Raw genomic sequence first — 27,189 nt, 5'->3', positions numbered from 1 at the left:
CGTTTTCAAAGCATGGCTTGCACACCTTGGGGGTCAAGTTGGGGGAGGGGTTCTCCGTGCCGTGACATGGAACTTGCAATTGCCGGCTGGTCACCCCAGCCTGCTGGGCCCCAAGAACCTGGGGGATGTGGCCAGTCGAGGAGATAGATAAACCACCGTTTCCTACGTGGTTTTGGACATGGTCAAGACACTGGAACGAGGCTCTCACCCAGTCCGTCAATCACCATCGCAGCAATCACCAAAATGGGCCTAGAAAAACGAAGCTCACAGCCAACGGCCACGGTCGGCCATGGATCAATCCACGCCGACCCAGATGTCGATCCTGCCATGGAGAAAGGCGACCGTGAAATCACCCAGATCCAGGGCGATGCTCACTTCTACGAGACTGTCACGGCTGCGCCCTTGAACCCTTGGTCCAAGACCAGTCTGCAGCTTTACATGATTTTGTTGGTTGCCGCACTCAACGCAACCGCCTCTGGCTTCGACGGCGTATGTCCACGCTCCGTGACCCTACACTCATGCGCTTGCTTTATTTCATAACACGTCATCTAGTCCATCTTCAGTTCCATCAATGCTATGGATCAGTACAAGGCCTATTTTCACCACACCGAGCTTGGGTCTGCCACCGGCATGTTTGTATTCCCATTCCTGTCCCATGTGAATGGCCCCCTTCCAACTTGCTAATTCCAAACCAGCATCTTCATGATCTACACTATTGGAAACATGGTCGGATCTCTATTCACTGGCCCCATCTGCGACCACTTTGGCCGTCGAGTGGGCATGATGACTGGATCTGTTCTGATCATGATCGGAGCTGCCGTCCAGACTGCCGCCCAGAACGATTCCTACCTCCTGGGTGGACGGTTTGTCCTCGGATTCGGTGTGTCTATCGGAACGTCCTCCGCTCCCACTTACGCCCTCGAACTCGCCCCTCCCCAATGGCGAGCCCGTGTTGTCGGTTATTATAACACTTGTATGGATCGACCCCTGGAAATGCGTACTGCACCTGTTCATGTACCTGACACGTCGTTTTAGTCTTCTACACTGGATCCATCCTGGCCACCGGCGTAGCATATGCCTCTGCCAAAAACGACAGCGAACTCGCTTTTCGATTGCCCCTGGGTCTTCAGCTGATCCCGCCCGCCTTCATCTTCATTGGAGCCTGCCTCGTTCCCGAATCTCCCCGGTGGCTCACCATGAAGGGCAAGAAGGAAATGGCCGCTTCCATTTTAGCCAAATATCACGGAGGTGGTGACATGGAACATCCCATGGTCAAGCTTGAGATTCGAGAATTCGAGCAGAACATCGAGCTGCAGAAGGCTTCTAGCGTGTGGAACTACTGGGCTCTTGTCGACACGCACAACGCCCGCTGGCGATTCGCCATGATGGCCTTCATGTCCATCTTTGCTCAGATGGCGGGTAACTCTGTTTTGACCTACTATCTGCCCTCCATGTACAAGCTTCTCGGCATCCAGACGACCGAAAAGCGACTGCTGCTTACCTTTATGAACTCGATTGTCTCTTGTGCGGGCGCGGTCGCTGGATCGGCAACCAATGATCGCATTGGCAGGCGAACCAAGCTGTGGGTTGGCAGTATTGTTCTGGCAGGCCTCTTCGGCGGCGTGACGGGATTCTCGAGCCACTTTGAGGACAAGACCAAGACTGTCAGCTCAGCCCTCTCCAATGGTGGTGTTGCCTTCATCTTCCTTTTCGGATGCGCCTATTCATTTGTCTACACTCCGCTTACCGCCACGTACTGTGCCGAAGTGCTGGCCACGCCTACTCGTGCCAAAGGAATGGGAATTCACGTCATTCTGTCCAACTGTGCCAACTTGTACAACACGTATGTTACCGCTATTGCTCTGGACTCGATCGACTGGAGGTACTACCTCATCTTTGTAGGCCTGAACCTGCTCTATAGTGTCATATGGTTTGTCTTTGGTGTTGAGACTCGTGGCCGCACCCTCGAGGAGATGGACGATGTCTTCAATGCCAAGTTCCCACCTCGTGCTGCCCTCCAGAAGGCCGTCATGGTACGACAAGGGGATGGACACTTGCAAGGACTGGACGGGGACGATGCATAAGGCTAACTACCGCTCAATAATTTCTGGAGGAGAGACGTCTTGGATCAGCCTCGCGGCGACGGACATTTATAATTTAGCGTCGATGAATAAAGGCTGCAAGCCCACGCGGTTCTGCATGGTTTGCATCATGTGTGGAGTGTCCTGTTGCCGACCAGATGCAGAATACATACCCACCCTGTGCCTAGGCATTGTACTCACAACTAGGGCTAGAGAAACGCTACGTTTAAACCTGCGTCTTGTACATGTACAACGCAGAGGGTGATTTAGGTCAGTGATATCGGTTGAAGACGTCGTTGCTGTTCCAGAAATGGACGGCTCCTCTGCTTTCACTTTTGTAGTGGCTGCTGCTACGGACCCCGTTCGATGGCACACACCTGGTACCAACACCAACCCAGCTTCTAACCTGCGAACAAATCGATATGATTCGCCCATGCGTCGCCGATTCCGAATACGAGCAAAGGGATGCCAATTTGGCCGCCATTGCGTCTTGGAGCATTGCTTGCCAATTTGTGCGACAGATAGACTACTGGTAGAGCTACCGACTTTAGAAGCCCAGGCATCTCTTGGAAGAGCAGCAACAGAGCTCGCATAGGTTTGTTGATAAAGACACTCTATTACGGACGAGCAGTATGAGAAAAACCCAAACACTTGAATCTTGTGTTAGCTCGCGTAGGAAATTGACCTCCAGGCCACCCCAAGCTCTTCCCGTGTGGCTGGCTATATTTTTAGCTTGTATCATAGGAAAAGTAATGAAAAATAATACACGCATTTTCTTGGCTGTCCGCTTTTTCTTCTGGCTAGATTTATCTTTTCTAGGTTGGCTTTATCGCGTGGTAGTCTTATCTGAACAGGGTCGTAATATTTATGCGAATCTACAAGACCAATAACAGGTATGCGCTTGCCAAAGATTGTATATCACTTAATAACCCTACAAGAGCTGCACTATAATACGGAGTATATAATAGTGGAATATCTGCTGAGGTGCGTTAAAGCCGGCCCTCGCCAGCACAAAAACGCCGTAATGCCAAGACGAGTAGTATTAATTGCATAAATTATTAGCAGGTATCCAATTTGATTCCTCACTTCCCTGGTTGCTTAATACGTACCTATAACGAGCTTGTCTAGTACGCTAGATTTGTGAGTGTAAATATAAATAAAATTAAGCATCCAGCCTGCTGTCCCTCGAGTAAAAATCCTCTGCAACTACATGTCTGTATTTGTTATCATACCATCTACAACCCCAGAGCGCCCACACACTGTCCATCACAACACCCTCTGTCTTCACTATGCGCGCGCCCTCAGCCGTTCTGGCCATTGCATTTTCCCTCTGCCTCAGCAGCAGCGCGGCACCGTTCAACATCGTCGAGGTTCCCACATTCGTTCACGAGGAACCTGGATTTCCGCTAGAAGGCGCCGCTCCGCCACTAGAAGGATCGCCAGAGGTCCCCTTCCTCCTGGAAGGACCGGAAACATGGCGACCGGAGCTAGAGACCCCACCGACATTTACACCAGAAGGCTCACCGCCGCCCGAGGGCGAAATCCAACCAGAGCGACAAGATGCCGCAGCGCCAGAGGGATCGCCGCCGCCGCCGCCGCCCGAGGGCGACGCTCCCCCCGACAGCAACGAGATACCGGAATATAGAGAAGAGGGCAGGACTCCAATCGACCCCAAGCATCGACATGCGGGCTTTTGGGACTCTTTTGATCCCAATGTTCCTGAAAAGGACGACGCCCCTACTACCCGTGTTTATTACACGACCAAGTATACCGAGGGAGGCATCAAGAACCAGGGCGGGAGTCGCAACATAGCGGCGACAATTCACGGCAGCAACGAGCAGTTTATTATTGATAATATGAGAAAGTGGTCGGGCGATACGCTTGAGGCTAAGCGCAGCAAGAGTAATCCTCGTATTATTGTGGTGTCGCCTGTGAAGCCGGTCAAGACGGTGAATGAGGCGATTGAAGTGAATAAATGGGCTAAGAACTTGGTTCAGTCTAATACTAAAGGCAAAGGCAAAGGCAAGGGACCAAAGTTGTAAATAATAGTGTGCCTGGTGTACCTACTTATATATGTAGGACCAAGATGTACTGAACTAGTGGACTGAACACTACGGGTTTCCCTTGAGACGCATTGCAACGTGCGTACGGGGATTCTCGCAAATTATATTACCAAGTTGCAAGACTAGAATATAGAATTGTTTTGAATTTCGTTGAATTTCGTCTTGTTTAGTGAGTCTGAGAGTTGGGAGCTATTCTCTTGAGACGTCTTGGCACTTTTATACTTGGCCGCGACGTTATCACACTAGCTACATGTATAATTTTAGTCTTTATACTTGCTACTAGTAGGTGCCGGAGAAGACTGTCAGTGTCACACTGGTATTTTCGACTGACGGTCGGCGCGACCTATCTCTACAGTGACAATTGGTCTGTGAGGAGCTGGTAAAGCAACGAAACGAGAACGCCACTCAATGCTATATAGAGAGGTATAATCGCAAAAGAAGCGTGCGACCGCTAAGAACTAATAGAATACTAGCTGGGATAGTTTTTAACTCAAGTTAACTTATTTTTTATAATTCTCCGCAGCTCGATGGAGCATGTCAATCCGCTTAGTGGTGGCATCGGCATGCTGCCCGACTGATCGAGGACGAGCATCACAGCAGTTGTTGGTCGTGATATGGTATTCCCCTGGATAGAGAAGACAAAGTCCTGCCCGGTCTCAGCGCAGGTCATCGTCACCGATCCGTTAGGTACTGCGCCGGGAGCAGAGCCGGTAAATTGGAGCCAGATTCGCGCCACCTGCTGTCGGTGCAGATTACTATTCACAATTACAGTGTCCCCTGGGTGATTCATGACAGTGTACGGCACCGGGGTGTTGGTCCCGTCTTCACCTTTAGCATGACGACGCCACAGGCGAAAACTTCCACGACGGCGGCACGGGAAGCTGTCTCGCCTTGAGGGAACATGGTTGAAGTTGGTGTTCCTACCAGGGCTGCCGGCCTCGATAACGCGTGCGACTGTCGGCAACGTGTCGTAGCATGGCGGCGAGACGACGGAGATGTGGTGGTAGTTGTGCGGGAAGCCCTGATTTTCATGGGTTGGCTCCCGGGGGCGGAAGCAGTTGGATTGGAGCTGCATCACGCTTTCGCTCTAGTCCAGCCCAGAAGGTTAGGCATATTATATCTAGTTCTCTACGTAATTGCCTAATTCAGTTTAGATTTAGCGTTCCAACTTGAAGCAATCTAAACCTAGTCTAATAACCCTCTAATCTAAACGGATTACTGCTAGGAGCATACGCTCACAACACGTTGGCATTTGGCAATGGGGGTTTGCACCCTCAACGATTCGTCCTGCTGCCGGAAGATGTCGATATCGTCACTATGACATAACTGACGAGTTGAAAACCTAGTCTGTCCTGTCGCCAGTGGCTTATGCATCTTTGGTTTCGACGTTCAGCTCTCGGCAGTTGACCAGGAAGACAAGCCGAGCAGGGCTTTCATTCGTTTTCCCCTCACGGCCTGAGACTGAGTTCTTTAAGCATTCCTTCCCTGCACTCTCTGTCTGTTGCCGAATTACAGATATCTAGTAATGGCCGACGACGGCGTATACATACTAGACAGAGAAAGTTTATAGGAGATAGGAGGGAGCATCCTATACGATAAAAGGCTGCAAGAGCTATAATAAGTTTATAGTAAACTTTATAGTAAAATTACTTCTAGTTATTATACTTTTTGGCTAGGTCTAGCTACTTAACATTTTATATAAGCAAGTATACTTGCGCGGTAAACTCTATATTTGTGGGGGGAGGGGTTTAAACGTTATATCAAGCAGCGAGTAGATTCTGATTGCCCAAATTTACGTGTCAAGACAAAGTTTCAACATATAGCTAAAAATCGGTGTGCGCTGCAGCTCTTGAGATTTTTTTGAGAGTACATGTATACCCATATAAAGATTGTTGGGTATATAAGACTGCCAACACCTCTCTTGCTAACCAACATATTCCATAAACAAAATCACACTTAGCACTTCCCCTTCTTATTCTGACAGACATGAAGCTCTCTCTTCTTCCCAGTATTCTTTTTACCGCCACTGGGCTGGCCGAGTTTGTTCGCGTTCCCCTACCCGAGCCATTGGATTGGGTGGCCAGTAAAGAGTTAAACTCGCGACACGTCTGCAAAGACTTACATGCACCTTATAGCCAGTACAATGCTGAAACTTGGGCGGATCGAGTTTTAGGCGTGTGCAACAGCACACTCTGTGGGTGCACGTCCACCCTTAGCTATTCTGGTAAGCCCGCTATTTAGTATATAATATAGGGAAATTATTAATATTCGTATAGAGCTTGTACACTGGGGTATAGAGCGTCCTTATTGGGTTGGGCGTATGTTTACTGGTGCCAGTACTACTGCATTGGATTATGATAGGAAGCATGGAATTGAGGACTCAATTGCGTATACCTCGACCTCTTGGGAAGAATAAATACTACTTATTTACGACGACGACGCTACTCTCCTTTGCGGTAGCTGAAGGCCAAGATTGATATTAGTTAAGTTGGAAGTAGCCTTCTAAACTGACATACTTTCATTATATCTGGTACTTTATTTTTGTCAAGATCAAGCTGCTCTTTCTTGAACACCCCAAAGAACCTCTCTTGCTAAATAGGAAGCCTCTTAATACGTAATAAATAACAATCTACTCTTTTAAATAAAAAATCAGGGGTCTTTTATTTTGCCTAGCTGTCTAAAGTTGAGAAAAGGGATAATACCGACGATCTTTATTGAGAATTATAGCGCACAAAGAAATTTTCTAATAGAAGAACGAAAATAGTTTTTGCCAGGATTATGCAAATAATACCAAGAATATAAGTATATTAATAAGGGTAGTTATATTTAATAGCTAGTCGCTTGTAATAGAAGGCGATGCGGCATTATCAGACTGAGCTCGTAGATCCTGGTGTTACACGGAAAAGGCCCAACAAATCGTGAAGCCCAACAAAGGGGCTTCGCCGATACAGGACTTGTTAGTTACACAGCTAGAACACGTGCCCGGGTAAGGACCCTAGGCCCGGGCGTTCCTTTTATGTATATAAGGCGGTTTACCCTTCTCTTCCTCTCTTATAGTAACTCAGGACCTTTGACATCCTACGAGATTATTATTGAATTGAGCCCTTTTTGCTCCAAGCCTTCATATTGAACCCTTGTCACACCTGGCATCAGGCTAGAACGGGTCTATCAACACGGCCGACGCGGCGATTGCAGAATCTTGAACGTCGAGATTCTGACAAACAGAGTTGATTTCAGCTAGATTACTCATTTCGACAGCTATTTTATTACCTGGAGATGGCTATAGGGATAGAATTTTGCCTTACTGACGCTGCGACCGACGCAGTAGCTAGGCAGTCTATCACGAGCCCTTTGATAGTTGTGGTCTGATGCGGATTGGAAGATCAACACTTGGTTAACGGCAGGCGACGCTGCAGCTTCAGCTCTACCTTTTTAATATACTATAATAGGGGTGTTTGTATAGTATTAATTAAAGGTAATACTTGTATTATTTACGTGTAAATGCATCGTGAAACTCGCACACGTCGTGTTATTCATGGAAAGCCGGCCGTGGGCCAGAGCTCGCCACCGACAGTCCCCGGCAGGGTAATAGAAAAAGAGGCTCAAATTCAGCAGTTTAAAAACGCTCAAAGTCATCAGATTCAGAAGGCTTGAGTTGAGCGGCGGTAAAAGCTCGAATCCAGCAGCTACTTGCCATCTGCCTTTCTACTCGCCTCGGCGGCAGCCTGTCTCAAAATAGCGCACTACATATGTATGCATGATTCTAGCCATGCTTCCACTGGCCCCTCACAGCATCCGTGGGCGATTTATCCTAGCTTGAACGGGCTCGGATTGGTGCCCTTGTGCTTGGCTCTGCGGACACATGCAGAGAATCTCCGCGGCATTTGAACCCTCTCCATCTCCACGGTGGCCGAGGAGGGCGAGAATGGTCTCCAATGCATGTGCCGTAACGACTACGTAAACACACAAAGGGCATAGGTGCTAAAACGAAATGCAGCACGGGCTATGTATGCCTTTGATGCCGAATGGTTGGTGATAGTCTTGGATCCCGGGAACCGTCTGGCCCCATGATATCACGATGAGACCATGGAATGTAAACGAGCCCAAAAGGCGCGCCCAACCGAGTGCATGCCACAAGTACACTTGCTCTTTCAAATATCGACAGGCTTCTTTTGGCTGCTTGTTGACCAGCATGATCAATCGGAGTCATTGTGACTCATCACGCCCTTGGTGCGGAATTGTTTTGAACCATGTCCCGTGATTCTAGCCGAATACAGCATTTCCGCGGGCATTGGACTGTTATATCTATCCAAAACGGGCAACAGGGAATAGGATTACATGTTCGGAAAGGCATTACACGGGCAGAAGCTTTGCACAACGAATATCAGGTGCACCATCCTCGCTCCAAGCAGACTCCATTGCGTATGGTAATCCACAATATGCCTCTCGAATCGAGGCTCTCGAGGTTTCCGTAATAAAGGCAACGGGTATCCCAAGGAGGCACCCACGCTGTTCAGACTATTCTTGTTCACCGTCAAGTCATCCTCGACTGCGCATATCTTTCCCGAGCTGCTCCCCTCCCACGTTCCTCAGTAGCCGGCATGAGCGAGGACTCTTTAATGGACATCTCATCCGAGATGGAAATGCTAGATGCCGACTGTATAATCTTCTACGGGTCTGAGACGGGCACCGCTGAGAGTTACGCGACTCGGCTGGCCGCGGACGGTCGAGGGCGATTCGGCCTTCGAACAGTCGTCGCCAATCCCGCCGACTACAACTTTGACAGACTCGACAAGGTGGCCAGCGATAAAACCGTCGTATTTGTCCTGGCGACAACTGGCGATGGCGAGCCGACAGAAAACGCCACAAACCTCTTTGACAGCGTTGCAGGAGAAGCACCAGCCCTCCTCAGGCTGGGAAGCTCGCCGCTCCAGTCTCTCCAATTCATGATATTTGGCCTCGGCGACAGCACCCACGACCATTACAACGCCATGGCCCGAAGCATCAACCACGCTCTTGTCCGTCTCGGCGCAACACGCATAGGCGAGCTAGGCGAGGGCGACGACGGCGAGGGGACCCTGGAAGAAGATTTCCTCGCGTGGAAAGAAAAAGCATGGGCTGCTCTCGAACACGTCAGGGTCCTACGCCGTACCAACCCCAAACACGTATATGCTTTGGACGTAGTCGAGCAGCCGTGCCTCAGCAAGGACTCCAGTACAGTCTACGCCGGCGAGCACAATGAGCAGCAGTTGAAGGGCTGTACGAGCGGTCCGTTTGACAGCCAAAACCCCTTCATTGCCCAAGTATCAGAGATTCGAGAGCTGTTCCAATCCCCGGAACGAAACTGCCTGCATTTGGACATCGACCTCGCCGGCAGCGACCTCTCCTACCACACGGGCGACCACGCCGCCATATGGCCCATGAATCCCGACCCCGAAGTCGTGCGGCTCCTAAACGCCCTCGGCCTCGCGGACAAGCAAGACACCGTCATCGAGATGCACCCGCGGTGGCCCATGCCGACCCTCCCGCCCAGTCCTACCACGTACGCCGCCCTCTTCCGCCACTATCTCGACATCTGCGGCGCCCCCTCGCGCGATCTCGTCGCCGCCCTCGCGCCCTTTGCGCCCGACGCCACGAGCCGCGCGGAAACAGCCCGCCTGGGCAGCCGCAAGGCCGACTTTGCCGCACAAGTGACGCGGCCGCACATGAATCTCGCGCGGCTCCTGGACGCCGTCGGCCGCGGCAGGCCATGGGACAAGATCCCCCTGCCGCTTCTCATCCAGGGGATTCCCAGGCTCCGGCCGCGGTACTACTCCATCTCGTCGTCTAGCCTAGAGCACCCGTGGCGCATCTCGGTCACGGCTGTCGTCGAGGCCCGCCCCGTATCGGGGCGTCTCTTCCACGGCCTCGCGACAAACTACCTCCTCGCGCTGAAGCAGGCGACAGACGGCCACTCTACGTACCGCGTCGCCGGGCCGAGAAACTCCCTCCAGGGGGGCAAGCTGCCCGTCCACATACGCACGTCTAGCTTCAGACTACCTGCCGACCCATTGTGTCCCGTCATCATGGTCGGTCCGGGGACGGGCGTCGCGCCCTTCCGGGCATTTATCCGCGAACGCATGGCCCTGCGTCTGCGGGGCACGCAGGTCGGTCCCATGATGTTGTTCTTTGGGTGCCGCCGCCGGGGGGAGGACTTTCTCTACGAGGACGAGTTTGACGAGGCGAGGCGGTGCCTGGGCGAGGGGTTCCGGCTGGTGACGGCGTTTTCGAGGGAGGGCCCGGACAAGGTGTACGTGCAGCATCGGATCGGGGACACGGCGGGCGAGGTGGACGGGCTGCTGCGGCGCGGCGGGCACGTCTATGTGTGCGGCGAGGCGGGCGGCATGGCGAGAGAGGTTGGGCGCGCGGTGGCGCGGGTTATTGCCGAGCGGAGGGGGGTGTCGCTGCCCGAGGCGGAGGGCGTGGTGAGGGATATGAAGGCGGCTAAGGTGTATCAGGTATGTGCTCTGCGTGTGGTTTCTTGTGCGTTGCTGCGGCTGGCGGCGCTTCTTTTGATGAAGGAGGGGATGGCTGACGAGCTGTAGGAGGATGTTTGGTCTTGACTCTTGATATTTGGTGTGTCGGTGGACGAGAAGTTGGGGCTTGGCTATGGCGAGGGTTTTGATTATGCCACACTTTAGGTAGATGGGGTGAATGGCTCTTTTTGCGCGACATTTCCTGCATTTTGCTTGATGTGTGTGACGTGCCAATGTTCAGCCAACTCTGACCACTTTGGCCGTCAGGTTTCTGTACCTCCGGCCCCCCTAGGAATCATCCCATGGTTTTGAGTTATCAATCAGGTTCGGTACGGTGTTAGTAGAGGGCTTGGAGTGACAACTCGATTCATCTCACGACGGTAGTTTATATCAAAGGCCCGTGGGACTAAAGGGTCTGATTTGTACAAAGCGGCGGTGAGCCTTGGAGCCCTGGGATCTCGTGGTGTAACCCTCGGCAACATCCATGCGTCTAATGAAGCCTGACTGGCGATTGGAACCGGCGATTGGAGATGCCAAGCTGATAGCAATATATGACAACTTACAAGTAATGTCAATAGAATGGTGGCATGACAGTGTAGAATCCTCTGCCTAGGCGAGAGTACAGACGAGTGATAGTGACCATGTAGCAGAGACCAATCTGGTCTCTGTCTTGTAGAGCTCAGGCCAGGACGCGGCCTGGTTTCCCTCCTCGATCTCATCGCGATCTGCACCACGTCCCCCTGAATCCATCGACAAAGACAGTAATGGCTGTGGGGTTAGCGGGGCCATAGATAATGTGCTTGTCTGGACATGGCATGCGATATCTTGCCAGGGCCCGAACCCCGAATCTTCACGCCCAGATTTGTCGGGCTGCCGCGACGAGTCTGACCACGAGACCCAACCAAGACGGCATAGCCCAACATCAAGCCACCGGGAGACTGTAAAATTGCAGCGGAGGAGGCGGTGCATTTCCTCCTGCGCGCCCTGACGGGACGAGGTGAGACAGGGGCGGACCTGTCAAAAGGATCGGCGACGGGGCCAATGGCCGATCAGCCCGGCGCCTTTTCCACCAGACTGGACATGTGCGCGCGAGATTTCCTAAAAGGGGAAAATGGACAAGGCCACTGTTGAACACGGATTGACTGCTCATACGGAGGAGGCTGGACTTGTCCTGTATGCCATTGACATGATGGCAGCCTTTGGCCTTTAGCCTCGACCTGTGATCCCTGACTCGCCTGTCCCCTGAGTCCTCTCTCCTGAGTCCTCTCCTTACCTGAAGCCCGCGCCACGAGATATCCCTGCTGATTCGCACGCTTTGCAGTGTGCAGGACATGTCAAGTTTCAGTCTCGTCAGCCTCGACCCCACTGGGCCTAATATAGCCTCGACGTCGGTTCGTCTCCTGAAGAGGGTATACACGTCGCATGAATGCATGAATAGGTGTTGGCACCGCCTCAACTTTGCGCGACTTGAGACGAGCCGGCGGTGTTTGACGCTCGTCTCCACACGTAACCCTAACCCGACCGCAGTTCCGAGCAGAACTTACTTGGAGAAGCCTCCAAGCCATGGCGAGTATGAATCCTGCCTTGCGAGCAAGTCTTTGGAGGCCGGAATACGATCCAGACTTGGAAATCTTGATCAATTGGTAAAAGGCGTGCATAATAACGAGTGTGGCTCAAAAAAGTAAAGGCAGTTGATTCTCTAGGGACCGAGCATAGCCTTGCATATGATTCTCAACCTTAATCTGACAGTCTATGCAGCTACATGGAAACGCAAACAATTCCGAAGAGTCAAGCTCTCTTCAGAAACAAGTCAGGTGTGGAATTGGTACGGAGAAACGTTCGAAATGCTCCTGATGCCCATGACTCAAGATCGACACCTAGGTCGTCTCATGTCTGCCGAGTCATGCCATGGGCTCGCATGTTTTGTCCAACAAACCCGGTTTTTTTGGTGTTTTAAGCTACGTCAATGTCTCGACAACTTGCTCACAGGCTGTGCTATATATTCGAGTCCGTCTACCCTACCAGCAAGTCTTGCTCTTTACAATTCAGACGCTCTTTCCTACAAGTGTTTTTCTTTTGTTGTTGCAACAGTCTCCAACCACCACTTTCTTTAAATTCATCTTTATCAATATGCTTGTCAACACGGTGGCGCTCGCCGGCGTCTTGGCCCTTTTGGATTGTGCCTCGGCCTCGGCCCTCAAGAAACGCCAGGTCCTCAAGGATGAAAACGTCGCGGCTCGCCTTGCCGGAGGCGCCAAAGTCGGCGACCAGTGCCACCCGCCGGGCACCTACTCGCTCGGAGGCGAAAAAGCCATCCCCCCCTGTCTGTCAGAGCAGGCCATTGCCCTCAAGTGTGAAATCGTGACGCAGGTCAAGAAGAACACCACCTCAGAGGCCAACTGGAAGGCGTATGGCAGCTGTCTCAGAGACCAAAGCAGCTCCTACTTCCAAGACGTCAACGGCTGCCTGGCCTGCAAAGCCGCCCACAACCACATGTCCCAGCAGCAGTTTGAATGGTACACACAGGCGTGGGCCCAGGGCCAAAAGGCCTTTCTCAACGACACCGTGCCCAAGGCAACGGCGTGGGAATACGTCCAGGGCGCCATCAACGGCACGACGTGCCAGCAGAATGGCACCAACGCGACCATTTCAGGCTGGGCATGCTGGAACCAGCTCCCCGCGGGCACCGGCATCGCGACCAAGAACCTGACCATTGACGAGTACTACAAGGACCGGCCCAAGACGCAAAACATTGGAAGCTTCGAGTTTGGCGGCAAGTCGTTTCCCGAGTCGTCCTCGGTAGAGCTGGGCCTGCTGGTGCCCACGTTCGAGATCAAGGCAGACGTCGGCTACTTCTCCTCTGTCAAGCTGGAAAACGGCAAAATCACCTCGGAGCTCAACGCCACCGCCAAGGTCGAGATCCTGACCCAGTACCAGGAGATCACGTCCATCTTCAACTTCACCAAGCCCGACGAGTTCACCGTGCTGCCCGTGATTAATGCGCCCGTCCCCGTCAAGGACTCGGTCGCGACGGTCCCCAAGGCCGAGGCGGCCGACCTCCCCGCCGTCAAGTGCGACGCCAAGTGCCGCGACGGGGCGCCCACCATTGACAAGATCCAGGAGGTTGCGGCCCAGGGACCCAAGGAGGCCGACAAGGCTGTGGTGGAGGCCTGCAAGCCTGCCCTGAGGGACTTGGAGGAGAACAAGCCCCTGAGCGTCACGCACAAGGTGCAGATTATCACGGAGATCCAAATCAAGACGGAAATCAACGCCCCGGTCAACTTTAAGGGTCAGGCTCCTCCTCAGCAGAATGGTCCTGGGCCCTCGGACCCCAAGGGCATTGAACCCCCTAGCCAGAAGGGCCCTGAGACTCCCAAGGAGAAGGGTTCTGGACCTTCAGACCCCAAGGGCTCCGAAACTCCAAGCCAGAAGGGCCCTGAGCCTCCTAAGCAGACTGGTTCTGCGCCTGCCGGCCAGAAGGGCCCCGAGACTTCGACCGAGGATGACAAGTGCGAAGACGACAGTGAGGCTCCTGCAGCTCCTCCTGTCGGCGGAGCCGACAAGGGGGCGTCCAAGGAAAAGCTCAAGGAGACGCCCAAGGAGACGGCCAACGCTACTTGCGAGCAGGGTGATCCTGCGAAGGCTAGTGTCAAGGTCACTATCTGCCAGATGCCCGGTGAGAAGGACTGCAAGACGTATTACCAGTAGGCTAGGCATATATTGCAAAGGAAATGATATCAACTGTTTTTGAAAGCTATTTCGTTTTATTGATAGGAGTGTGATTTGGCCATGTGGTTATTATTGATTCTGTGGGTTGATACGTGGTGCTAGACCAGTTTGTTTTCTATGCTATGTAGAATCTACGAGGACCCGAAATGAGCTACTGTTGGACTATTACTTGCATGTTTTGTTTCTATTATAATAGGAGAATGTCCTGGATTACGATGGACCACGGACCAGGAAAAGTGCATGTTAGTGAGTGCAGCTTTGACGCTTGAGGATTTCCCAGAGAGGACGTTTGTAGGGCATCTACTTGATGAAAGTAGACCGGGCGTCGCGACATTCATGCCACATCTAGTCCCTGGCACTCTTGGGATGCTGCGTCCGGTACACGGATCAAGATGCGCGCAGGGATGGAGGTCGAGCCCTGAAAATGGTTACGCATTGTGTTACACGGAAATGGCTGGTTACATAAGGGCTACGGTCACGGGATTAGGGCAGAAGGCCCTCACTGACTTCTTGTATTTAAAGACGTCTTTAACCTTTAAGGCCTCGAGGAAAACTAAGGACCTTTGATACCAAAGACTGTTATTAGATGAATTGAGCTAAATTGCTCCAAGCCCTCAAGCCCTTGTCACACATTGTAGCTGAGTTGGCAACCGTGTTGGCAGATCCTGGCTCTTGATCCTCCGAGGGTCTGCGGGGGTAAGTGGGAGGGGAAAGGCCTTTGCCAAAACGCCGTTCCCTGAGAGGACATCACATCCGCTTCATGGACGGCTGTCGTGGCATCATATTGACGCGGTGGAAATTCCAACGAGCCCCGTGCCGTGCTGTGAGCGGCCTCTCCCGTGCTCATCTGGTGGTGGCGGTTTTTCGCGGGACTTTGGAGAGACTTGTCTGCGGGACATTACTGGCCTGGGAGCGCTTTGAAGACAGGGCTGCTGTGTGAGGTAAATGCTCTTGTAGTAGTAGCCTGGGGCATGGTTTGAAATCAGTACCAGTTGACGCTTCGGGCGTTGTAGTCGTCACTACATGGTACACGGAAACGGCCCATCAGACGGTGAAGCCCGACAAAGGGGTTTTACCGACAAAGGATCTGTTAGTTACACAGATTAAGCGCGTGCCTGGGAATAAGCCCTAGCCACGGTTATTTCCTTCTTGTATATATAGTAGTTACTTATCCCTTTATTTGTCTTGGAAAACCAAGGACCTTTGACACCCTACACGATTATCTTTGAAACTAGCCCTTTGCTACAAGCCGTTCATATTGAACCCTTGTCACATCACTCCATGTCTCGTGTTTTGCTGTGGTGTTGTGACAAGGGCTAGAGGCTTAGAGCAATTACTTAATTTATCTAATAATAGTCTTCAATATTAAAGGCCCTTAGTTTTCCCTGAGGCCTCGTTGACTAAAGGGGTCTTTAAATATAAGAAGTCGGTGAGGGACTTTGCCCTAGTCTTGTGACAGTAGCCCTTATGTAACCGGCCATTTCCGTGTGACAGGTGTGTAGCGGTGGAATGGTTCTCTTGCTCGCAAGACCACATGTAGCTTTAATGCTGTCTTTGGCGTAGCTTAGGTCTGTACTTGTGGAATATGTAGGATACGACTATTTGCTTGCCGTACAAGTTCTAGTACATTGATGCCGGATTTCAAATGTTTGACGAAATAGTTGATAGTAGCTGTGACAAGGGCTCGTTATGAGGGCTTGGAGCAAAAGGGCTCAATTCAATAATAATCTTGAAGGGTCTTTCTAAGGTCTTAAGTTATTAAGAGAAAAGGAAAGAAAAGTAATTACTTTATATATATAAAAGGAACGCCTAGGCCTAAAAGTTTTACCTAGGTATATATTTAACCTGTATAACTAATAAGTCCTGTATTAGTAAAGCCCTTTTATTAGGCTTTACAGTCTATTAGGCCTTTTCTGTGTAATAGTAGCTGAGAACTTAGCTTGAGCTTATAATCGATAATGTCGTGCCATGAAGACTGGTGTCCCTCCGCGGGGTTAAACCATGATATAGGGTTATTTCTTTTGAAATAGTTCCTCTGAGATACTAAGTTTAACGTATTGCGATGCGTTCAGTGTTTTTTTCTCTGTTTGTTACTGTTCAGAGCCTGGTACGGCTCCCATATTGTGTTACTAGTGGGCCCTTGCGACCATATAGCCTTTTTTTCGTTCTGTTTTTTTATGTAAATTAATAATGAATACTGGTGTGTCTGCTCTTCACAAGCCAGTCTCGTGGTGTACTTGCCGAAATAGTCTCTGGTCATCTCTGCTGAATATTGCCCTCCTCACCGCCCTGGATGGTTGTAAGTCGAGTTGGGAAGAACTGCATGGATTGGATACCCACAAGCGCATTTACTAAAGGCTTGAAAAAGAACGGAACAGAGTAGCTTTGGATCTGCAGACCGGTCATTTCACCGTACAAGGATTCTTCCCCCGGGGATAACACGCTATAGCACGGTAATCAGTTTCAAAATAACGAGAGTCGACGGGATAGGAAACTCTGGCCGCTTGAGTTGCTCTAGTTTAGGTCTACTCTCTTTGTGACCTGGGGAATAATATTAATGCGCTTTATAGGTAGGACAAATGTCGATATAGGCAGACTATTCCTCATATCCAGTACATCGACGTCTGACGCGTCACGATGCGTAGACGGTCTACTTTTCTAGTCTCTTACTATTCTTGGCCTAGTATAGCCTAATATTATTTTAGATTTTACGCTTATACAATACTTTTATTATGCTTATAATTTTATTTGCCTACAAAGCGAAATAATCTAAACCTTAATATCCTGTACATCGGCGTAAATAAACAGTACAACGAGAAATGTAAGCAAAAAGTGTGTTATAAGCATAAATATATAGCAGAGCAAGGGGGGGTTTACTTCTAGATATATTGGTCTTAAAGGTCTTAAAAGCAGGATAAAGCGTGGGGTGGCCTGACTGTGCATAAAATTCTAAATATTCGAACATCTATAGACATCAAGTTGTCGTGAAACAAAGTGTGCCGCAAGGGAAATCAGCTAGTTGCCTAGTTTAGAAGAAAAGTAAAGGTGCCACGGGATCCATAGGGTCTAGGAAAACGCAGCGTATTTTTAATCACCTTGTTCATCTATGGCTGGTCCGGACTGGTTCTTAACGCTCACTGGAAACAAGGCTTTATAGCGTCAAGTGTAGCTGGCAAGCCACATGGTCAGTGAAACAGTGAAATGAACGGAAGAAAATGCAACTATAATGCTATGCAGCAGGTCTTGTGAAATAATCCTTGTTCCTGAAGCCAGATACCAAGAATACTATCCACATGGATTGCTATGCCTTGTCTTGGCCAAGCAAATCAAATGTAACCAAACAAGAAGACAACACGATTGCTGGTATAGGACAGTCTAATTCATTCCAGTTGACACATGTGCAATTTAAATTCATCTTGCCCCAGTGGAAACGTAGCAGCGACATAGTCACAAGTGCTGTACTTCCTTTCCATTGTGTCCCTGGGCTTGGATGGATTGTACATGTGCCTCTTGCCACTTGTCAATAATACTCTATATATTGCGATAAAGTCATGAAATCCGCCCCGGTACTATTAAGAACATGAAAGCAATGCTATACATGCAATCCTAGAATGCACAAGTTCTCGTGCTCTGCTCTCAGATGCCCCGGTAACATGTCTAGCCTCTACTCCTCCTTTATGCCCAGGCCCAGCCATCGCCAGCAGCCTAAAACTCCAGGTTAATCGTCAAGACACACCATCACAAGACAGGCAAAACGTACCAGAAAGATACAAATCCTCACCAAAATACTTCTGCATAACATGCGGGCCGGCGTCGGTCCCGTCTGGCCCCGAAGAGACGGCGTTTTTGCCCACGGCCAGGGCAATCATGGGCTCGAGGTGCACCAGCCTCCTATACTCTGGCGAATGGCCAACGGCCTCGTTCAGAATACGCTGGTGTATATTATTCGCGATACAGTACCCGCCATGCATGGCGCCGCCGCAGCGCTTGATACCCGACCACCTCGTCGCGTCGCCAGCGCAGTAGTGACGACGCTCATTCGGACCCTCCGACTCAATCACCAAGCTATCGACGACCACGTTAGTCACATCTACTCTTCAGCCAGCCACGCGGGAAAGCTCACTCGGGTCGAATCTTGACGTAGCCCTCGGCATCAACAGCCCAAGGCGGCAGATACGCCGTGGACGGGACGCTCTTGGAAACAGCGACAATAACCAAGCCCGCGTCCATTTCGGCGCCATTCGCAAAGCGCACGCGGTACCTCTCCTCGCCGTCGGCCGTCTCGACCCTCTCGTACCCATCCAGCCGGTGGCCCAGGGACACGCGCACCCCAGCCTCGCGGAGCATCCTCAACGCAGCGTCCTTGCACTCGTCGCTCAAACCCTCGGACGACAACAGCGCGCCGCGGGAATGCGCAAGCGTCACCTCGACATCCGGCATGCACAGCTTCAGCTCGGCGGCCATTTCGACGCCCACGGCGCCCCCGCCGACGACCACCACGCCGCGCGACGCCTCCCCAGCCCGGCGGATATGCTCCCCAACCTCGGCGAGGTACGCTTCCCGCCTAAACGACTGCGGCACCACCGGCCACGCCCTTCTCAACCCCGTCGCGGCAACGAAGTAGTCGTACCCCAGGACGTCGGGGGCCTCTGCGCCGTGGCGCCGCACCTCGGCCGTCCGCGACGCCCAGTCCACGCGGGCGACGGTGCCGTGGACAAAGGCCACATTGGGGCGCTGCAGGTCCGGCAGCCGTGGAAACTCGACCCAGGCGCGTTCCGCGTACGACGGCTTGGCCAGCGCGAGCGGCGCGCCAACTACGTGGACTGCAAGGCGGCCGGTTAGACAGTTGGGCAACCGAGGGGGGCGGGATACGCACAGAAGCCGTCGCGCTCGTCGACAATGGTGATTTCGAAGCGGACCCGTGGCCAGGTCTCCTGGAAGGGGTACGGGTCGACGGCCATGCGAGGCGGCTTGCCGTCGGTCAGGTCGAGGAGGTTGACGGCGGCGGCGAGCCCTGCGTAGCTGGCGCCGGCGATTAGGACCCGGGCGGTGACGATGCCGTCTGGTGCGGAGGAGGCGGAGGCGGAGGCGGTCATGGTTGCGGTGCGGCCTGGACGGATGTGAAAGGGTTAGGGAGGCTAGGGAGGGAATAGATGAATTCGTGGGGGAGACGGTGGCCGAGGGCTATCTTTCTGTTGCGAGTAGAAGATGGAGAGTTTGGGGGGGCTAGCAGAGGACCTGTTGCGGGATTCCATGGAGGCGCATCCGCGTTCGGCGTGTAGAGACAAAAAGCCTCACATGCACGCGGTTGATGCTCGTGAGGAAATTTGTGCCCTGGTTGCCAAGCTAGCGTGGGATTCTGCAGGGTTGGGTTGTGGGCGGTTGACGATGTCGTGGTGCCAAGTGGCGCCGAGTAGGATAATACGTCCGGCATGATGGAGCAGGGATTCCGGGCGTGTTTGTAGAAATACCTGCATCCGCCGGCATGCGCTGTCTCATGTCGTGGGGCGCATGCATGCGAGATGTAGTACATGATTGGCGCAGACACATTCCAAGGTGTCGTCGGCGCTTCCAAACAAGGTTTTCATGCAGACGTCGACTGTGGGTCGGGTGTGGTGTCGTTGATAATCTTATCAGTCCCATCTAATCAATCGCATCAGCTTGAGCTCAGACACTGGACAGACAGTAAGCGTGCATGAGTAGCGCGCGCCGTCGGATGGCGGATGGAGACGCAAACAATTCGCGCATCTCTTCGCTTGGATCTGCCAAGCATCTTGGATGTCTGTGGAGAAGGCCGGCGTGCCCAGAGCATCGGGGAAAAAAGTTTGCATCTGTTCCCATTGTTTCCGTCTACCACGGCGGCAGGCTTGATACAGGCGTTCCCTTGAAGATGTCAACTGGTCAACTTTAATTTGATACCATTGTAGTCTCGACGCGCGATTATGTCACCCACTACAGAACACTCGGTATACCATGTAGCAAGTTGACAGGTGGACTATCCAAACCATGTCTTGGGAGCACAGTAGAACAACATTAAAGCCACAACCCTAAGCCACATCCACACTTATGCCTCGCCGCCAGGGGAAACGTCCCGCCCCAAATCCGCAGCAATCTGCAACGCCAGCGCCTGCGAAAACTGCCGACACCACATGAAGCTCCCCGTCATGTACCAGAAGCCCTCGACGCCCGTAGGCCGCCACCACCCCCTGCGCTCCTGCTCGCCGTCCAAGTCCCCAAACCCCGCAAGCCGGTCGGCAACCTCGTCGCCCATGAGCGCGCGCACATGGTCAATGTTCCTGCGGTACCCCGTCGCCATCACGACCACATCGGCCGCGAGCTCCGTCCCGTCGTCCAGCGTAACCGACCTCTCGCCCATCTCGCGCACGCCGCCCTCGCAGCGGTGCACGCGGATGCGCCCGTCGACAATCATCCGGCTGGCCCCCTGATCAATGTAAAAGTGCCCGCCGCGAACGAGCTGGTGGTCGGCGAGGCCGTACCCGTCCTGCCCCGTGCGGACGGCCAGCCCGGCGCCGCGCAGGCCGTCGAGCATCTCCGCGTCGGCCGAGGCCATGGCCGCCGTCAGCCCGATGCTCATGGTGCGTATCACGGCCGTCGGGAACGAGTTGCCCAGCACGTCGGCCTCGTCGAGCGCCAGGCCCTCCATGTTCCAGAGCCCCAGCTGCATCGTCTTCCAGGACTGGCTGGACACGCAGAAGATGGCGTGCCGCTGCACCATGGACACTTGCTTTGCGCCGCAGTTGACAAAGTCTTGCGCCGCGTCGTGCCCGCTCGTGCTGCACCCGACGACGACGACGCTCTTGGCCGCCACGTCGGGCACCAGGTGTCCCGACTTTCTCTGGCTCGAGTGGTACACGAGCCCCTTGAAGGAATCTTGGCCCGGGAAACGGGGCATATTCGGCTGGTCGCTCACGACGCCCGTGGCGAGAACTACGTGCCGCGGGAAAATCGTCCGTCTGCCCTGCGGCCCGTACAGCTCGACGGCCCATTTCGCCCCGTCGCGCCGGACGGACGTGACGCTTGTGCCGAGCAGAATGTCCAGATCCATCAGCTGCGCGTAGTGCTCGAGGAAGTCGGCCACGCGGTCGCGGCCCAGCCACTCGGGCCAGGTATCCGGGTACCGCAGGAAGGGGTAGTGATCCGTCCACTTGGGCGTGTGAAGGCGCACCGAGTCGTAGCGAGAGCGCCACGCGTCGCCGACGGCCTGGTGCCTCTCGACGAGGAGACACGGCACGCCCATGTGCCGCAGGCGGGTGCCGAGCATGACGCCCGCTTGTCCTGTATACCGAATTCACGTTGGCGCACGCACGGCCAAGGAGGACGGGGGCTACGTACCTGCGCCGACGATGAGGACCGGCGCGTCTCCGGCGGCGCTGCTTGCTCCGTCGACGGCCGGGCTCTGCTTCAGCTCTTCCAGCTGTGTGAAGACGGTCCACGCCTTCCAGGTGTCGTCTGCGCCGTGGGCGAGGCGCACCAGTCCTCGGCCCTGGCCGTGTCGCGTGCCAAAGACGAAGCCCGACTGGACAAAGGCCATTTCTCCCCATTCCACGAGCGCTGGCTTCAGGCCGCCGGCGCTTGGGGATAGGTTGTCTAGACTGACTTGCGAGCTGGTCAAGTACGCCCCGATCGTGTCTCGGCCCTGCTTGGTGGTAAAGTCCCACGCGAGGCCGAGTATGTCCCTCCACCAGCAGTCGTCGATGAAGAGGTGCGCCATGTCGTCGTAGACATGCTGCTCGAAGCACTTTTGCAGCTGGGAGAGCCATTGGGCCACGATGGCTTGTGCGTCAATCGCATCTCGCGGCGTGTGTAGCCGCAGCTCGGGAAGCGAGGGGAGTACGGTGCCGTCCATTGTGAGTCGTGACCTTGGGTTGAGAAGGGGAGAACGACGTTTGATAGAAGCTAGACGTTGGTTGTGCGGGACGTGACTTGGTACATACTACATACGGTCCGGTGTGAGTGAGAGCAGAGCAGGAGTCTGGTTTGCAAGACTGGGCACCGCTCCGACAGGGGGGGCAGTTTCTGCACATGATTGCTTGCATGGCGTGTTTGGCTTTTGGCTTGGCTTTGGGGCTGCGGTGGATTTACCCTGTTGCATGTGGCCTGGCTATACCATGTTGCATCGCGTGTAGTTGACTTTGAGTGTGAGGGTCCCGACGAGGTCCAATGTCGTGGACTCGTGGGGCAGACAGGGTTATTTGGCCTTGATGTGTAGACCAAGGAACGCACGCTTCTGTTTGGAGTGACGTCAAGCGGAGGAGAGGGAACATTGAAGTGATTGGTCATGTCTGGCTGTATGTGTTTACTCCTCACTCCAAGTACACGGCCTCGCTTGTACGACCCTATTTGGACCGATCATCATCATTGCTGCCTCCCCTCGGACACATTCCGTGTTTGCTTTAGATGCTTCACCCACAGCTTGGATTGTTTCACTGTATAGGAAGAAAATAAATCATCAAATACTTGATAGGAATAAACCATCTCTACTGTATTCTATCCAGCATGCCAGCACTCTACCCAAGCAGCTCAGCCCCTCCACACGGCTTCAATAACAACAAAGAAGCTCAGGGGATTCGCCTCCAGGCGCACAATGTCGAACCGCCCATCGGCAGCCTTAAAAATGGCCCGCCACGCCTCCGCCGGGCGCTCCTCGGCGTTGAACAGCGCCATCATCCTCAGGTCCGTCGCCGTGCCCATCTGCTGTATCGACCGGGGCATCGGCGCCTCGCCCTCCCCGGCCTCCTGCTTGCCCACGTAGTCGAGGAAGAAGACGCGCGCCCCGGGCCTCATGGCCGGCACCAGCCCGCGCAGGATTCGCACGCACTCGTCGTCCGGCCAGTCGTGCAGAATCAACTTGATCAGGTAAATGTCCGCCTGCACAGGCTGCGGCCGGAAGAAATCGTGCGCCACAAACGTGACCCTGTCCTTCATATCCGCGGGCTGGTGCTTGTCGAAGCCCGCCTGCGCCTGCGGCAGGTCCTCCACCACGACGCTGAGCTCTGGGAACTTTTGCGCCAGGGCGAACGAGTCGTGGCCGCCGGAGCCGCCAATCTACAAGTCACAGAATAGTTAGCAATTTGTCGAGATGTACAGCGGCTGGGCAGAAACTCACATCCACAACGGTGGCCTTCCCCACGCCCTTCCAGTCAAACGACTGCTCGAGCACCGTCTCCAGGCGAAAGATTTCCTTGAGGTAGCGCATGAACTCGACAAAGTTCCTCTGCCGCCAGCCCTTGCGGTCGCCCTCGCCGTCGTTCTCTATAAACTCCCACGAGGTCTTGTAGCCGCCAACCGTGCCGCCGCGCTGGTACAGCGCAAAGGCCGTCCTGTCCATGTCCCGGGGGAGGCCGGCCTCGCCGCGGGCGTACAGCTCCAGGGCGCGGTTCATGGCGAGCATGGGCGCGCCGGCGTCGGCGATGACGGTCGACACGAGGGCCCGCAGGCCGGCCGACTTGACGAGCGCCGCGGACCGGCACGAGTGCCGCACCCGCCCCGTCGCCTTGAAGTCGCCCTCCGGCGCGAAGAGGCGCAGCGTGAGCGCGTGCTCCAGCACGCGCCGGGCTACTTCCTCGGGCAGGTTGGCGTGCCGGGCGACGTCGGCTGCCGATGCGGAGCCGTCGAGGGGCACGGCGGCCCAGAAGTCAAAGTGGTTCATGAGGTTGAGCGCCATGATGTCGGGGACGCACTGGCGTGAGTCAGCTTAGCATCCGTTTGACAGGACAGGACTGGTTTTGTGTTTGGCGGCACTTACCGTGTGGACGTAGTTGAAGATGCTCTCGCTGGGGCCTTGGACGAGGTACCACAGGTCTGTGATCTTGTCGAGGAGCTCTTGTCGGCGGAGGAACATGTCCCCCGTTAGGTTTTCGTAGCTGGTTGGGCTGGCGGCCGTGAAGTTGGGCTCGGCGACGCTGGCCTCTGCTAGGGACTTGGTGAAGCCGCCTGCGAGCTCTGAGATCTGGGCCGCGAGGCCGTTGATACTTTCGTCGCTGCTCATGATGTTCTGCGCCGAGTGCGGTTGTTGAAAAGTCGTTATTTTTTGGGGGGGACGACCTCTGTCAAATGCGGCAGCGCTGGGCAGATGCTACTTGAGAGCGGTTGTTACAGAGGTTCCCTCACATGCGCAAGGTGCTCGGACGTCCATGCTCGGACGTCCATGTTCGGACGGCCAGCATAAGTACGTACACCCACGAGTACGCCTGGCATCTTGTCTCGTCTCGATCTTGTGCAGTGGGTTATCTGCCGTGATAGACATCCTCTAGGGGTCGCCAAGCCGGAAGAATTAGGAGCGGGGTGGTAACAGCTTGTACAAGATGTCGTGCTTTGAGTGGCTACAGGGATTTCGCGCCGTCTCTTGGCATTACGTACAGTTATACCGCACAACTGGCTTATTACCCGTCAGCGACGGAGTGGGTACGGGACAGGATGAAGTACAGCTGAGGACTTGACCGAACGGAGCAGCTGTAGCCGCTAGGAACAGTGTAGTGAATGCTAGCAGAGACCCTAGATCTTGTCGAGTTGGTGCGCATGCCTCGAGGTGTGTTGTCAGGGTGTGATGTGTGTTCCCCACGCTCCACTCCGCTTCAATTTTAAACGAAATGCCGCAGAGATTGCGCAACATGATCTTATCAATCAAATCGCTGCCAGGTGGAGTGGGGCGGGGGTGGGGTGTTGCGCCACTGAAAAGCGGGCCGTTCCGGGGGGGCGTCCACATATCAAGTTATAGCTTGACCTCAACGTTTCGCCTATAATACATACTATACGCAACGGCGACAAGGTATAGACTCGACCGGTGGGTTTCGTGCAAGACTATAATCTTACCATGGTCCGTTATGAAATGAGGTACAGGCCTCAACCGCGACCTGCGCGGCAACGAGCGAGGAGTGGTAGGCCGATACACTTTTCTAACCTCATCAGAATGACCCCGGCGAGAAACTGGCGGTTGTACGGGGTCCTTGGGGCACGGATTCGAGGAAAATTACTGCAGACTGGGTAATATGTGTGGTCAACTTACATACATGCCTCTTATTAGCGCCAAGGCCAGGCAGGATAGACTTGGCCGTGCTTTTCACAAGGCCAGACTATTCTTCACAAGTAGACTATTAAATGTATTTTCTTCTTGTGCAGCACCAGACAACGAGCTCGCCCCGTGGCCGTGACTGTTTCCCAGGATCAAATCCCTATCCACAGCGCAGTAAACGTCTTTTGCACGCTCAGCATGGCAGACCCAAAGCGCGTGCTCATGCTCACCAACTCGGAGCTGGGCCAGGCCAACGTGTTCCTAGCAGCCACCCACGAGCTCTTGCAACTCGACCCCAACGTCACAATCTACATTTGCTCGTTTGCGCCGCTCGCCCAGCCCGTGGCGTCCGTCCGGGCCCTCGATAAGACGGGCACGGCGGAGAGCAGGCTCAGATTCATCGAACTGCCCGGCCCGTCGTGGAAGGAGGCCCTCTTTGGCCGCCCCGAGCACCAGTTCCAAGAGCTCTGCGCCATCCGCCCAACCGTCTGGAACGTCTCCAAAGCCGCCAAGCTGACGCGCATCGCGTGTCCCTGGACCACCGACGAGCTGTGCAGCCTGGTGACGCGCCTGGAAACCATTATCCACGACGTGGATCCGCACCTCACCGTCGTGGACAACCTCTTCACGCCCGCCGTCACCGTCTGCTACAAGCTCAAGCCGAAATGGGTCGTCTTGTCGCCCAACACGTACAAGGAGTTTGCGCTCGCCGCGCAGCCTCGCCGCCAATACTACTGGAAGTACCCTCCGTAAGTAAACCACGCCCCGTCGTCACCTCCCCCACGCGTCGCTCATTAACACCGGCCTGACCAGCCCGCGGTCGACCATCCCCTTCCCCGTGCCGTGGTACCAGATGCCGCTGGTGTACTACATGGTGCGCAAGATGTACCTCAACCACGACGACCCCTTCATGGGCCAGCACGCAAAGGGCATGAAGGAGGCCATCGACACCGACTACGCCGACTGGGCGTACATCTCCATCGTGCCGCCCGAGGGGCTCAAGATCCTGCTCGCCACCCGGCCCGAGATCGACTTCCCCTTTGACGTGCTGCCCGGCCACATGGTCCCCTGCGGGCCCATGGTCCGGCCGTGCGCGCCGCTGGCCGACGCCGACCCCGAGCTGGCCGCGTGGCTGGCGACCCGGCCCACGGTCCTCGCCAACCTCGGCACCCACGCGACCTACGACGGGCGGCACGCGCTGGAAATGGCCGGCGCGCTGGACGTGCTGCTCCGGGCTGCGGAGAAGCAGGGCAAGCCTCTGCAGGTGCTCTGGAAGCTGAACAAAGGGGACGAATTTGACCTGTCGGACGACACGTTCAAGGGCCTGGGGCAGAAGTGGAACGAGGCCGTGCGGGTGACGACCTGGCTGGACGCGGAGCCCGCGAGCATCCTTGCGACGGGACACGTCGTGTGCTCCGTGAATCACGGCGGCGCAAACTCCTTCTTCGAAGCTGTCAGCGCTGGGGTGCCGCAGGTCGTCTTGCCCGTGTGGGGGGACACGTATGACTTTGCCAAACGCGCCGAGTGGCTCGGCGTGGGCAAGTTTGGCAGCCCGCGGCACGCGCCTAGGGTGAGTGCCAGGGAGCTGGGCAGGGTGTTGAAGCAGGTCGTTTTGGGGCCGGACGCGGCGCGGTTCGCGGAGAGGGCTGCCTCCTTGGCCGAGGTGTGCGGAGAGAATGGCGGCGGGAGGCGCGTTGCCGCGCGGAAGATTTTGGAAATGATGTAGTTTTCGGCGGTGTGGACTGTTTCAAGTATACCGCTTTATAATT

At 54.4% G+C, this 27,189-nt stretch overlaps 9 protein-coding genes across 9 annotated transcripts; 6 read left to right on the top strand and 3 right to left on the bottom strand.

Moving 5' to 3' along the window:
* Positions 1-243: 243 nt before the first annotated feature.
* Positions 244-2,084, top strand: MAA_00479 (hexose transport-related protein; the record flags this gene model as incomplete). Its single annotated transcript, XM_007818477.1, has 4 exons — positions 244-489; positions 553-632; positions 696-973; positions 1,036-2,084. 4 exons carry the CDS (start codon positions 244-246, stop codon positions 2,082-2,084), a joined length of 1,653 nt encoding a protein of 550 aa, XP_007816668.1.
* A 1,286-nt stretch (positions 2,085-3,370) lies between these two features.
* On the top strand, positions 3,371-4,123 carry MAA_00478 (uncharacterized protein; the record flags this gene model as incomplete). The annotated part of the gene is made up of 1 exon (XM_007818476.1): positions 3,371-4,123. The coding sequence occupies one exon, from the start codon at positions 3,371-3,373 to the stop codon at positions 4,121-4,123; it is 753 nt and encodes a 250-aa protein (XP_007816667.1).
* Positions 4,124-6,130: 2,007 nt separating this feature from the next.
* Positions 6,131-6,560, top strand: MAA_00477 (uncharacterized protein; the record flags this gene model as incomplete). The annotated part of the gene is made up of 2 exons (XM_007818475.1): positions 6,131-6,368; positions 6,421-6,560. The coding sequence occupies 2 exons, from the start codon at positions 6,131-6,133 to the stop codon at positions 6,558-6,560; spliced, it is 378 nt and encodes a 125-aa protein (XP_007816666.1).
* A 2,185-nt stretch (positions 6,561-8,745) lies between these two features.
* Positions 8,746-10,728, top strand: MAA_00476 (Cytochrome P450 CYP505A2; the record flags this gene model as incomplete). The annotated part of the gene is made up of 1 exon (XM_007818474.1): positions 8,746-10,728. The coding sequence occupies one exon, from the start codon at positions 8,746-8,748 to the stop codon at positions 10,726-10,728; it is 1,983 nt and encodes a 660-aa protein (XP_007816665.1).
* A 2,061-nt stretch (positions 10,729-12,789) lies between these two features.
* Positions 12,790-14,367, top strand: MAA_00475 (uncharacterized protein; the record flags this gene model as incomplete). The annotated part of the gene is made up of 1 exon (XM_007818473.1): positions 12,790-14,367. One exon carries the CDS (start codon positions 12,790-12,792, stop codon positions 14,365-14,367), a length of 1,578 nt encoding a protein of 525 aa, XP_007816664.1.
* Positions 14,368-18,052: 3,685 nt separating this feature from the next.
* MAA_00474 (Pyridine nucleotide-disulfide oxidoreductase, NAD-binding domain protein) lies at positions 18,053-19,484 on the bottom strand (the record flags this gene model as incomplete). Its single annotated transcript, XM_007818472.1, has 4 exons — positions 18,053-18,093; positions 18,149-18,453; positions 18,512-19,211; positions 19,265-19,484. The coding sequence occupies 4 exons, from the start codon at positions 19,482-19,484 to the stop codon at positions 18,053-18,055; spliced, it is 1,266 nt and encodes a 421-aa protein (XP_007816663.1).
* Positions 19,485-20,452: 968 nt separating this feature from the next.
* Positions 20,453-22,255, bottom strand: MAA_00473 (Monooxygenase; the record flags this gene model as incomplete). Its single annotated transcript, XM_007818471.1, has 2 exons — positions 20,453-21,684; positions 21,742-22,255. The coding sequence occupies 2 exons, from the start codon at positions 22,253-22,255 to the stop codon at positions 20,453-20,455; spliced, it is 1,746 nt and encodes a 581-aa protein (XP_007816662.1).
* A 674-nt stretch (positions 22,256-22,929) lies between these two features.
* MAA_00472 (sterigmatocystin 8-O-methyltransferase) lies at positions 22,930-24,397 on the bottom strand (the record flags this gene model as incomplete). The annotated part of the gene is made up of 3 exons (XM_007818470.1): positions 22,930-23,454; positions 23,516-24,088; positions 24,155-24,397. 3 exons carry the CDS (start codon positions 24,395-24,397, stop codon positions 22,930-22,932), a joined length of 1,341 nt encoding a protein of 446 aa, XP_007816661.1.
* Positions 24,398-25,618: 1,221 nt separating this feature from the next.
* Positions 25,619-27,146, top strand: MAA_00471 (3-hydroxyacid dehydrogenase/reductase; the record flags this gene model as incomplete). Its single annotated transcript, XM_007818469.1, has 2 exons — positions 25,619-26,169; positions 26,234-27,146. 2 exons carry the CDS (start codon positions 25,619-25,621, stop codon positions 27,144-27,146), a joined length of 1,464 nt encoding a protein of 487 aa, XP_007816660.1.
* Positions 27,147-27,189: the final 43 nt, after the last annotated feature.

The sequence above is a fragment of the Metarhizium robertsii genome (genome assembly GCF_000187425.2).
Source record: "Metarhizium robertsii ARSEF 23 chromosome Unknown MAA_Scf_3, whole genome shotgun sequence".
Lineage (NCBI taxonomy): Eukaryota > Fungi > Ascomycota > Sordariomycetes > Hypocreales > Clavicipitaceae > Metarhizium > Metarhizium robertsii.
Note: the sequence above shows the minus strand (reverse complement) of the source record. Positions and strands in the feature narration are given on the sequence as shown.